Raw genomic sequence first — 12,923 nt, forward strand, 5'->3', positions numbered from 1 at the left:
GTCAGAATTTGGTTAATATAATTTTATTGTAAATTTCTGGTGAGAAAAAAATTTGTGCAGTTTTGGGGTCATTTTTCTTGTTATATCTTTGCCCTTGGTAATATCTGGAGCCAAATTAAATTAGATAAATTGTAATCTAATCTGGTGTTTAAATTGAATTCAAAATCACACCCAAAACCATCTTTAGCCTGCACTGGAATTCATCAAAAGCAGAACCTTAGAGCTTGTTACTTCACACCAAGAAGATAGCTAAAATTTTGTCAGCAATAATTGTCCATATTAATTTGAATGCGTTTTTCTTGATTTGGGGGAATATTTTTCTGGAGGTTTATATCAACAGGGCACTTATTCCTTCAGTTGGAATCTGAGTCACCTTTTTCCTTTCCCCCTCCAGAAGATAACTGGTTTCTAGTTCACCAAATTATACTATAAGGCTTTATTATGATAATAGGAAATAATGATTGAAGTAGGCTTAGAGAAAAGTTAAGTCAATAAATATAAATTGTTGTCAGATGTAAGGGTACCTAATATTTAATCAGCTGTTAGGCCATGTGCAAATCACATGTGAGAAATAGCTAGAACATTTTTGAAATTTATTAAAAGGGATCTCTTCACTTAAATACCTTGCTTGCTTTTAGCTAGTGAGATATGAAATTGCTTTAATTTCTCATTGGTGTCACCTTTGTTTTAGTTTTTTACAGGCTGGTGGATTATCATAGATGCAGCTGTTATTTATTCCCCCATGGAAGATTTCAACCACTCATACCATGCCTGTGGTGTTATAGCAACCATAGCCTTCCTAATGTAAGTGTCTTCATAATTGGCATTACTTACATAGCTTGCCACAAAATAAAAATGTTTCATATACAGTTGCATAGATTTAAAATTCTAAATATTAACAGATTAACATACTGGAAATGATTTTAAAGTAAATTAGTAGAGAAGGACTTACACAGAAAAACAGCAGTCCTTCTTGTTCTTTTTGTCCACCTCTCCACTCCCTCCCAGCATCTCTTAGCTATCCTTTTATTTATTTTTATTTTTAAGACAGGGTTTCACCATGTTGGTCAGGCTGGTCTTGAACTCTCGATCTCAGGTGATCCGCCCGTCTTGGCCTCCAAAGTGCTTGGATTACAGGCGTGAGCCACCACACCCAGCCAGAATGTATGTTTTCTTTAGGATTCATTTCATTCTTCTTGAATGCTGCGGTTCTAATTTGGACAGTAGCTCTGTGGACTGTAGTATCCTTGTTTAGTTTTTTGTTTTTCCTGGAGTTTCTAGCTGCCTTTCTTCTGTTTTCTTGCATTTTCTACTATTATCACATCTTTATTTTTTTCCCAAATTCTCAAATTCTTTAATATATTATAACCTCTTTTGTTCTAGAACTTGACATCCAAGAAGCCTATATAAGAATTGATTTCATTGCAAATTGATTACTGTGTGAGTTTGCTACTGTGTTGTCACCATGGGACTTCCCTCCTCTGTTTATCAGGGTTGGAAACATTTTTCCAGTTACCACATCTTTGTTTTGGATACAAGAAGTATTTATTTGCTGGGCATGGTGGCTCATGCCTGCAATCCCAGCACTTTGGGAGACCGAGGCGGGCAGATCACCTGAGGTCAGGAGTTTGAGACCAACATGGAGAAACCCTGTCTCTACTAAAAATTAAAAAAAAAAATTAGCTAGGCGTGGTTGCAAGTGCCTATAATCCCAGTTTCTCGGGAGATTGAGGCACAAGAATCACTTGAAGCTGGGCAGCAGAGGTTGCAGTGAGCTGAGATCGTGTGACTGCACTCCAGCCTGGGTGACAGAGGGAGAGTCCATCTCAATAAATTTATAAAAGTATTTATTTTAGTTTTATTTGTTTATTTTATTTTTTTTTTTTGAGACAAAGTCTCACTCTGTGGCCCAGGCTGTAGTGCAGTGGCACCATCTTGGCTCACTGCAACCTCCACCTCCCAGGTTCAGGCAATTCTCCTGCCTCAGCCTCCTGAGTAGCTGGGATTACAGGCATGTGCCACCACGCCCAGCTAATTTTTATATTTTTAGTAGAGACGAGGTTTCACCATGTTGGTCAGGCTGGTCTTGAACTCCTGACCTCATGATCCACCTGCCTTGGCCTCCCAAAGTGCTGGGGCAGGCGTGAGCCACCATGCCTGGCCTGTTTATTTTTATTTATTTATTTTTTGAGACAAAGTTTTGTCCCAGGCTGGAGTACAATGGCACGATCTCTACTCACTGTAACCTCTACCTCCCAGGCTCAAGGGATTCTCCTGCCTCAGCCTCCCCAAGTAGCTGGGATTACAGGCACACGCCACCACACCCAGCTAATTTTTGTTTTTTTTTTTTTTTTTTTTGAGATGGAGTTTCGATTTCGTTACCCAGGCTGGAGTGCAATGGCACGATCTTGGCTTACAGCAACCTCCGCCTCCTGAGTTCAGGCAATTCTCCTGCCTCAGCCTCCTGAGTAGCTGGGATTACAGACATGCGCCACCATGCCCAGCTAATTTTTTGTATTTTTAGTAGAGACAGGGTTTCACCATGTAATTTTTGTATTTTTAATATAGACAGGGTGTCACCGTGTTGGTCAGGCTGGTCTCGAACTCCTGACCTCAATTGATCCGCCCACCTCAGCCTCCCAAACTGCTTGGATTACAGGCGTGAGCCACCTTGCCCAGCCCTCATCTATCTTTTTATTCTATTTTCCAATCTCCTGAATATTTTTGCATTTGAGTTCTCATGTTTTAATTTCTAAGGGCCTTTCTTGTTTCCTTAATTATGAATGCTTCCTGTAGGGATCAACTCTCTGTGGGCCTTTTTTTTTTCATGTTAGATGGGTAAGGCGCTGATGTAAAACAAGGTTTGAGGGAGGCACATCTCACATGTGTGCATGAATTCCCAATCATCACACCTAGGAACTACCAAAGAATCAGACTGTCCTTTTTAAATTAAAAAAAATGTTTTAGGAGTAGGGTCTCACTTTGTCACCCAGGCCAGTGTGTAATAACATGATCATAACTCATTGCCGTCTCAAACTCCTGGGCCTAAGCAGCCCTCTGACCTCAGCCTCCCCAGTAGCTATGAGTACTTGTGTACACCACCACACCCCACTATTTCTTAAAGAGTTTTTTTTTTTGTAAAGAGGGGTCTGACTGTGTTGCCCAGGCTGTTCTTGAACTCCTGATCTCAAGTGATTCTCCTACCTTTGCCTTCCAAAGTGCCCTGATGACAGGTGTAGGTCACTGTGCCTGTCCACCTTTATTATTTTAAAATTTTAATATAAAATGTATTCTGGCCTGGCATGGTGGCGTACACCTGTAATCCCAGCATTTTGGGAGTCCAAGGTAGGCGGATCACTTGAGGTCAAGAGTTCAAGAGCAGCCTGGCCAACATGGCAAAATCCCATCTCTACAAAAAATATAAAAATCAGCCAGGCATGGTGATGCGTGCCTGTGGTCCCAGCTACTCGGGAGGCCAAGGTGGGGAACAGCTTAAATCTGAAAGGCGGAGATTACAGTGAGCCAAGATTGCAGCACTGTACTCCAGTCCAGGAGACAGAGTGACACTCCCATCTCAAAAAAAAAAAAAAGAAGCATTTAGTGAGATATACAAAGTGCACAAGTCATATATACATCTCAATAATTTTTTACTTATGTATACACCCGTGTAAACAGCACCTAGATTAAGATTTCAAACGTCATCCCAGAACATTCTAAACACTTCCACCACACCTGTATAGCCCTTGTCCTGACCTCTACCGTTGTCCATTAGCTTTCTGTAGACCTTTTTTTTCTTTTTGAGATAGAGCCTCACTTGCCCATGCTGAAGTACAGTGGCATGATCTCGGCTCACTACAATCTCTGCCTCCTGGTTTCAAGCAATTTTCCTGCCTCAGCCTCCCAAGTAACTAGGATTACAGATGCCTACCACTGTACCCAGCTAATTTTTATATTTTTAGTAGGGACAGGGTTTCACCATGTTGGCCAGGCTCAAACTCCTGACCTCTCAGGTGGTCTGCCTGCCTAGGCCTCCCAAAGTACTGAGATTACAAGTGTGAGCCACCATGCCCAGCCTTCTGTAGACTTTTCATTTAGGTTGTAAAGGCATCTCTTCCAGGGCTCCAGGCAATCCAAGTTGAAAATCACACACATTTTTAAATTTTGCTACAGTTACTTGAGTGTAAACACAGTAACTTATATTTTCAGAGTTAAGCAAGTGGCTAAAGGCAGCCAGTGTGACTGCCTGGTATGGGCTCAGTGCCAGAGTAGTTACTCATTTGCAGAAGTAAAGGTCTGACTTCAGAAGCCACTGATGGCAAAGGGCTGTGGTCTTTCTTTGAAGTTCAGCCAGTATGCAGCTATTTCTAGTTCTTTCCATTTTGTGGCAATTTATTTTACTGTAATAATGATGCTGTTAGAATTCTTTTAGAAAGGCCGGGCACGGTTGCTCACGCCTGTAATGCTAGCACTTTGGGAGGCCAAGGCAGGCAGATTGCCTGAGGTCAGGAGTTTGAGACCAACCCGGCCAACATGGTGAAACTCCAACTCTACTAAAAATACAAAAAATTAGTTGGGCATGGTGGCAGGTGCTTGTAATCCCAGCTCCTTGGGAGGCTGAGGCATCAAGGAGAATCGCTTGAATCTGGGAGGCGGAGGTTGTGGTGAGTTGAGATTGTGCCATTGCACTCCAGCCCGGGCAACAGAGCAAGACTCCATCTCAAAAAAAAAAATTATTTTACGTCTGTAATCCCAGCACTTTGGGAGGCCGAGGCGGGTGGATCACGAGATCAACATGGTGAAACCCCGTCTCTACTAAAAATACAAAAAAAATTAGCTGGGCACGGTGGCGTGTGCCTATAATCCCAGCTACTCAGGAGGCTGAGGCAGGAGAATTGCCTGAACCCAGGAGGCAGAGGTTGCGGTGAGCTGAGATCGCACCATTGTACTCCAGCCTGGGTAACGAGAGCGAAACTCCGTCTCAAAAAAAAAAAAATTATTTTAGAAAGCTGACACATAAATTTCAACATGGTTTAGATGTAAGTTTTCTTTTTGTGATTGTATTTTTGTCCTGCTTTTGTCCTCGGATCTTTAAAAAATTATTTTGTTCTGCTTTGAAGCAGTAGCAAGTCTGACTTTGGAGGGGAAGTGTAGCTATATATGAGATTGAATGTATTGTTCAAAAGTGCTTCCTGCTAAACTTGCATTCTGTTGCATTTACATAATTATAGCAGAGCTGACTTCAGGTTTTTATAAATGTTTATCATGTATTTGCCTTCAGCTTACATCTTTTCATTATAGTGTCAGGCCATAATTTTAAACAAAAACTAATATAATTCAAATGGATAGGAGTCAAAAAGCACCTACTCTTTCATTAATAACTTTATTCTTTTTTCTCTTATTATAAAAGTTCTAGGATTTTGTGGCTTTAAAAAATATTAATTAATGTTCTATTATTCTGTATTTTTTAGTTTTGAAAATGTAGGATATACAAATAAGCAAAAATGAAGTTGCCTGTAATCTCGCCAAACTATAACATTTCAACAGATATTCTGCCAGTGTTTTCTTCTGTTCTCTCCCTCTAACACATATCTGTGTTTTTAAAGTAATATTTAACTCTTTTCTTCCTCTCCTCTTCCTGAAAAATTCAGTCAAAAAGCTGTTAGGTGGGGTCAAGCATGACAGGCATCCTCTATAGAAAGACAAGCTGTGGTGGCCCAGAGCAGGCTGCCGGTCTCAGGCAGGGTGGGAAGGGGCTCCCATAGGAGGGCAGCTCAGCATGGGCCCAGGTCCTGAGCAGGGTGAGGTGGAGGGGCCAGGCAGCAGGGTGCAGGATGGAGAAGGCAGCCCTAAGTGGGATACTGGAGTCTGAGCAGGTGAAGAGGCTGTCCTCATGAGGACAGGGAAAGCAGTGGTGACAGCTCTGTCCACCAAGAGTGCCCAGAACAGCTATACCCCAACACCAGGAGCACACCTAGCCCCCAGTTATGGAGCATTATGTTGACAAATAGCAGATGTTTCAGGAAAAACATTATTTAACTAGTAACTTTCTATGAATGATTTTATTAAAATCATTTCTATGAACATATAGAAAAATAGTAATAGCAGAGAATAAATAGAGATCATTCCTTCCTAAGTGTCCCTAATAGTGAAGACAGGATTGTGGTGTCTCATAGAGGGCTATGCAGTTTATTCAGATGGCTCAGCAAGGAAAACCAGAGCTGAGAACCAGTAACCCAAGAACATTTATTTGTTGGTTTAATTTAAAAACGAATGTATTGGCCGGGCATGGTGGCTCACGCCTATAATCCAAGTATTTTGGAGGCCAAGGCGGGCGGATCACCTGAGGTCGGGAGTTCAAGGCTACAGTAAGCCATGGTTATGCCACTGCATTCTAGCCTGGGCAACAGAGTGAGACCCTATATCTTCAAAAATAAAAAAGCTTTTAAGGCCTAATCTTAAATTTGAGCAACTGTAGATTGTCGTTTCTGGTCATTGGTGTCATGGACCCTGATTTCTTGGTTTTATTTTATTGATACAGGATTAATGCAGTATCAAATGGACAAGTCCGAGGTGATAGTTACAGTGAAGGTTGTCTGGGTCAAACAGGTAAATAGGTGCAAATAACATCTTATTACATATGCTTAAATCCTTAAAATGAGAATTTCACATGGAAGTACTACTTGTGTATTTATTTTAATATATCTGTGAGTAACAGCTTATTTTGAATGTACTGTTTTATGTTTTGGGCTTGAAATTAGGAATTAATATACAACATTCTATTTGCTGTGCTTTATTGAGCTGTAGGCAGTGTTTTTATTAAAATGTATTTGTGCTAATTAAATAAAGAGGCCCTATCAGAATTTATTTTAAGCAGTCATGACTCCATTTATTATTTATAGCAAATCTTCGTAAACATATTAATGTCATTTGAAAGCTGGTCGTTCTCTATTAACCTAATTTTAATGCAACTTTAAAGTGCCAGTCACAGCAAATTTGAATTTATTTTGTTTCCTGACTTCCCTGAAAGTGAAATATGGTAGCTCTGAGATTCGTACATCACCGAGTATGACTTTTTTACTGTAGATCTGTGTTATTGTTTGAAAGTACTCTTGGAGGACTTGAAAAATGTGGGAGCATTCTCCATGTAAAAGCATATGGAGAATGAGCCTCTAAATGTGGTGAAACATACTTTATGAGATGTTTTATAGGAAGGTTGAGTACAGGTTTTCTCAGTGTAGGCAGCTGGGGAAAGTAAGTATATGCACTTAAACAGACTAATAAATAATAATTTTTAAGAAATCGATGCAGACCATCCAAGAAGAAAAAGGCCAGCGTCTGCACTGATGAAAGACATTTAACGCATCTTCTCCTGTTCTTACATTAGACTGGAATGGCAGCTGCACTTTTTTTTCTGTTTGGGTTTTGTTTTCTTTTTGAAAGTTAATTGTACTGCCATATGAGGAACAATTCTGGTAAAATATTATTTCTTTCAAGGTGCTCGTATTTGGCTGTTCATTGGTTTCATGTTGGCCTTTGGCTCTCTGATTGCATCTATGTGGATTCTTTTTGGAGGTTATGTTGCTAAAGGTAAGAGAAAACATATGTTCCAATTTACTTCAGTAGAATACTGGAATTTTGCATTAAAGTTGATTATTTTAGGATAAATCTTTTTTCCTGTAGATAGGCCAACTAAAAGCAAGGCATTTATATCTGAGGACTCCCCTCCCCACAAAACCAAACAGTGTTCCCTCAAACACTGTTTGGTTTTGTTTACCTTGTATATTTTTAATACTTCTTTCTTTAATCTTCTGCAGCCTCAACCTCCTGAGTGCAAACCATCCTCCCACCTCAGCTTCCCAGGCTGCTAGGGCCACAGGCACACACCATCACACCCAGCTCATTTTTTATTTTTTGTAGAGATGCAATTTTGTTATGTTGCTAAGGCTGGCCTTGAACTCCTGGCCTCAAGCCTGGCCTAACAAGGTCTGACTTCAAGAATATCTGTGTAAAGCTCTAACATCCCAGAATTGAGATTTATTCAGTGAAACCTCCCTGATAATATGATGTCATCTCCTTTTAGACAGAAAAGTAAACTAACATTTAATATACGCCTGCTATAATATAAGGCGAGTTTAAGGCAAGCTCATGAAGAGGTGTACTGTTGGATCCCTGGCAGAAATTTCACCGTGAGGGACTTCAGAAAAATAGCAAATCCATTTAATGGTCCAGGTAAAATTGCCACAGCCGTCATAGTAAAAATACAGTTTTAATGATTTATAAAAGCTGGACTGGCTTATATCTCATTTAGCTCACATTTTAACTCTTTACTTCTTTGAATAAAATACGACTTTTAGATTAAAATAATGTTTCCTAAATTTTTATTAAAATCATTTCATCTCATAGACAGGAGTTATAGATATTTCTAAATATTTGTATTTTTTCTTTTATGTTTGTTTATTTTTTTTGAGACAGGATCTTGCTCTGTCACCCAGGCTGGAGTGCAGTGTCTCAGCTCACTGCAACCTCCATCTCCCAGACTCAAGCAATCCTCCCACCTCAGCCTCCTGAGTAGCTGGGAAGACAGGCCCATGCCACCACACCTTGCTAATTTTTTGTATTTTTTATTGTGATGGGGCTTCACCATGTTTCCCAGGCTGGTCTTAAACTCCCAGGCTCAAGTGATCTGCCCGCCTAAGCCTCCCAAAGAGCTGGAATTACAGGTGTGAACCACCAGGCTGGGCCATGTATAACTTATTATTAAAATCATGTTACCAAAAATGTAGAAAGTAAAAGAGGGTGGGTGCAGTGACTCATGCCTGTAATCCTAGCACTTCAGAAGGCCAAGGAAGGAGTATTGCATGAGGCCAGGATTTTGAGACCAGCTTGGACAACATAGGGAGACCCCATTTCTACAAATAATAATAAAAATTTAGCCGAGTATGGTGGCGTGTACCTGTGGTCCCAGCTACTCGGGAGACTGAGGTGAGAGGATCACCTGAGCCCGGGAGGTAGGAGATTGCAGTGAGCCGTGATCACACCACTGTACTCCAGGCTGGGTGACAAAGTGAGACCCTGTCTCAAAAAAAGAGAAAAGAGAAGAGAAGAAAGAAAAGAAGTAATAATACTTTGACTACTCTTAAATATTTTGGTTTATTTCCTTTTGTTCTTTTTTCTTGTTTTTAGTTATCATAATTTTTATTCCCGGTTTGCATGTAACATATTATAAATTACAACTATTATAACTAACTTATAATTTGAAATATATATATATATGTTTTCTTTATTTGAGATGGAGTCTTGCTCTTATTGCTCAGGCTGTAGTGCAGTAAAGCAATCTCAGCTCACTGTAACCACCACCTCCTGGGTTCAAGTGGTTCTCCTGCCGCAGCCTCCTGAGAAGCTGGGATTGCAGAGCACCCGCCACCACGCTCAGCTAATTTTTGTACTTTTAGTAGAGACAGGGTTTCGCCCTGTTGGCCAGGCTAGTCTTGAACTTCTTACCTCAAGTGATCCACCCACCTCAGCCTCCCAAGGTGCTGGGATTACAGAAGTGAGCCACCGCGCCCAGCCACATATATATATATTTTAAAATATGTGGTTGGATGCAGTGGCTCATACCTGTAATCCCAGCACTTTGGGAAGCTGGATCACTTGAGACCAGGAGTTTGAGACCAGCCTGGTCAACATGGCAAAACCCCATCTCTACTAAAAATAAAAAAATTAGCCAGGCATTGTGGCACTCACCTGTAATTCCAGCTACTTGGGAGGCTAAGGCATGAGAATCTCTTGAATCCAGGAGGTGGAGGTTGCAGTGAGCTGCAATCACCCCACTGTGGCAGCCTGCGCAACACAGCGAGACTCTCTCAAAAAGACAAAGGAAAAAAATTACCCTTTTTATCGTGGGAATTGCATAATACTTGTTCATTATAGAAAACTAAGAATGTAAAAGAACTCAAAAGAAGAAAATTAAATTACTGATAATTATTTCCCAGATACAACTATTAATGCAGAGCCCCCCCCCTCTTTTTTTTTTTTTTCAAGACAGAGTCTCGCTTTGTGGCCAGGCACCAGGCTGGAGTGCAGTGGCGCGATCTCGGCTCACTGCATCTTGCCTCCTGGGTTCAAGCAGTTCTCCTGCCTCAGCCTCCCAAGTAGCTGGACTACAGGCATGCACCACCACACCCAGCTAATTTTTTTATTTTAGTAGAGACAGGGTTTCACCATGTTGGCCAGATCTCCTGACCTTGTGAACCACTGCGCCCGGCCCCCAGAGCCCCTTTTTTTGGGAATATCTTCATCTCATAGTTTTAGGCTATTTTCTTGAAGGCATCTGGAGCAAAGTCATGCTTTGAGAATTATTAGCAGTAGATCTATAATGTTATAAAGTTGACTTTATAACATTTTTATCAGCCATTCTGGTGGTAATGGTTATTTAATGTGGAATAGTAGTGAAGACTGCAAACCATCTGTTATGTTAATCAGATTAACCAAAGCCATTCTGAAATGAGAAAATTTTGATAATCCACCTCTTTATCTTGCCTCTGTCAATTAATGAGCAATCGTTGACAATTCCAGTAGTAGAAATTTATGAGAATTTCAACTTCAGTTCTGGATACAATCAGAAAAAAATGTTGCTCTGGCTGTCCTTCCAATCTTAGTTAATAGCTGGCTATTCTATCTTTCCAGGTGTTTAGGCCAAAAGCCCTGGATAGTTAGGGCCTGTCAAAGATGACACTTGTTTTCCTCCCACACCCCGCATCCAGTGTGTAGATCCTGTTGACTGTGCTATAAAATGTACCCTGAATCTAACCACTGTTTACCATCTCCATTGCTGCCACCCTGGTTCAATCCATCATAATTTCTTACCTGATTTCCTGGAAGAGCCTCCTAACTGCTTTCTATTCCTCTGTCGCCTCCTTTTATCTACTCTGAGCACAGCAGCCAGAGGGATCCTGTTAAAATACGTCAGTTCATCACTTTTCTGCTCACAACCTGGTGGCTTCTTATGTCACTCAGAGTACAAATCTTGAGTCCTCACTGTGACTATCAGATCTCCACTAGCCAGCTGCCCTCACCCTGTCCCTGCGGCTGTTTCTGTAATACACCGCGTGTTCCCTCAGGGCTCATGCGTGGCTTTTGCCCTCACTTCCTGTGTGTCCTTACTCCAGTGTCCCCTTCTCGTGAGGTCTTCCTGGCCACCTGTGTCTGATGTCACACTACACTTCTCTACCTTTCCTGCATTATGTTATCTTTTTTTTTTTTTTTCTTGTTTTGAGATAGAGTCTTGCTCTGTCACCAGGTGCCAGGTTGGAGTGCAGTGGTGCAATCTCTGCTCACTGCAACCTCCGCCTCTTGGGTTCAAGCAGTTCTCCTGCCTCAGCCTCCCAAGTGGCTGGGACTATAGGCACGCACCACCACACCTAGCTGATTTTTATATTTTTTAGTAAAGACAGCGTTTCACCATGTTGGCCAGGATGGTTTCGATCTCTTGACCTCATCATCCGCCCGTCTCAGTCTCCCAAAGTGCTGGGATTACAGGCATGAGCCACCACTCCCGGACATGTTATCTTCTTTTTATTGAGTGTATTGTCTAGCTCCATGAGGACAAAAAAATAACTTACCTGTCTTGTTTATTGCAGTATCCTCAGCATTAAATAGAGCCAGCATATAGTATGCCCTCAGTAAATATATGTTTACATTTACTAAAGCAATGCTAGACTCTGTCACACATTATGTCATTTAATACTCAAGCCAACCCTAATTCCATAAAAAATCAATTCTTCTAGGCAGGAAAACTGATGTTTGTCAATATATCTGAAACCAAATGTTTTGAGACCATAACCCTCTAAACACCACAATTATTTTTACAGAAAAAGTTGTAGTATACCCTGGAATTGCTGTATTTTTCCAGAATGCCTTCATCTTTTTTGGGTAAGTTTCTTTTGCATTCTTTATCTTACCTTTTTTTAAAAAAAGTAATAGCTTCTTTTGTATCATTTACTATATTTAGTTGCTTAATTACTCATTCAATGCTCTCCTCCATGATATTTTCATAAAACATGAAGAATAAGGTTGAGAAAGATATTTTAAATAGATGAGTTGGTTTTCTGCCAACCTTAAGAGTACATATTAATTTTTAAGATTGCCACCATGCCCCCCCTTTTAATGAGTGAGTAACTATGATTCATGCAGATTTAGTTACATAACGCTGGTGATGTTCATTTTAAACTTAGATCCTTAACAGTTGCTTTAAACGAAAGCCTGCCTAAAACCACTTATCCTTACATTTTGGTTTCTGATATATTGTATAGTTCTTCTGTCCTTGATATTGTAGAATTTCTGAGTGAGATTTGAGGTGTGGAAGAAAGGCCCAAAGATTTTTTTATCCTTTCCTTTCAATTACAAATGAAAAGATGACTAAAACCTCTAAAAACCTCAAGGCTTTTATCAGTGTTCTCTGATGTTCATCTTTCCTAGAAACTTAGGGCCAGCCCTTTTCTCTACCTGTGCTACTCCTCCAGCCACTACCACCCCCTCCAACCCCCCCTACAACCTTCCCCTGCCCCTGGCCATGAGACCCCACAAACAAAACAGTTCTTTATCCTCTGCATCAGGAGTTCCCTCTTATTTTATTATTATTTTTTGAGATGGAGCCTTGCTCTGTCACCAGGGTAGAGTGCAGTGGCTCAATCTCGGCTCACTGCAACCTCCGTCTCCCAGGTTCAAGTGATTCGCCTGCCTCAGCCTCCCAAGTAGCTGTCGCTACAGGCGCACACCACCACGCCCAGCTAATATTTTTGTATTTTTAGTAGACAGGGTTTCACTGTGTTGGTCAGGCTGATATCTGACTCCTGACCTTGTGATCTGCTCACATCTGAGTCTCCCAAAGTGCTGGGATTACTGGCATGAGCCACCACACACAG

At 41.0% G+C, this 12,923-nt stretch overlaps 1 protein-coding gene and 1 non-coding gene across 4 annotated transcripts in view; one reads left to right on the forward strand and one right to left on the reverse strand.

Annotated features, from left to right (window-relative positions):
• TMEM50A (transmembrane protein 50A) overlaps nt 1-12,923 on the forward strand; it is a 40,606-nt gene that overhangs the window by 23,603 nt on the left and 4,080 nt on the right. For all 3 annotated transcript variants that reach the window (XM_009000661.5, XM_054258939.2, XM_054258940.2), the window contains exons 3-6: nt 692-804; nt 6,539-6,606; nt 7,495-7,587; nt 11,871-11,931. In XM_009000661.5, the coding sequence (XP_008998909.1) occupies nt 692-804; nt 6,539-6,606; nt 7,495-7,587; nt 11,871-11,931 (335 nt within the window). The remainder of the gene's footprint in view (nt 1-691; nt 805-6,538; nt 6,607-7,494; nt 7,588-11,870; nt 11,932-12,923) is intronic.
• Nucleotides 2,829-2,931, reverse strand: LOC118143521 (small nucleolar RNA U13). Its single transcript, XR_004727723.1, has one exon. It is a non-coding gene; the product is annotated as a small nucleolar RNA U13 (small nucleolar RNA).

The sequence above is a fragment of the Callithrix jacchus genome, chromosome 7, assembly GCF_049354715.1.
Source record: "Callithrix jacchus isolate 240 chromosome 7, calJac240_pri, whole genome shotgun sequence".
Lineage (NCBI taxonomy): Eukaryota > Metazoa > Chordata > Mammalia > Primates > Cebidae > Callithrix > Callithrix jacchus.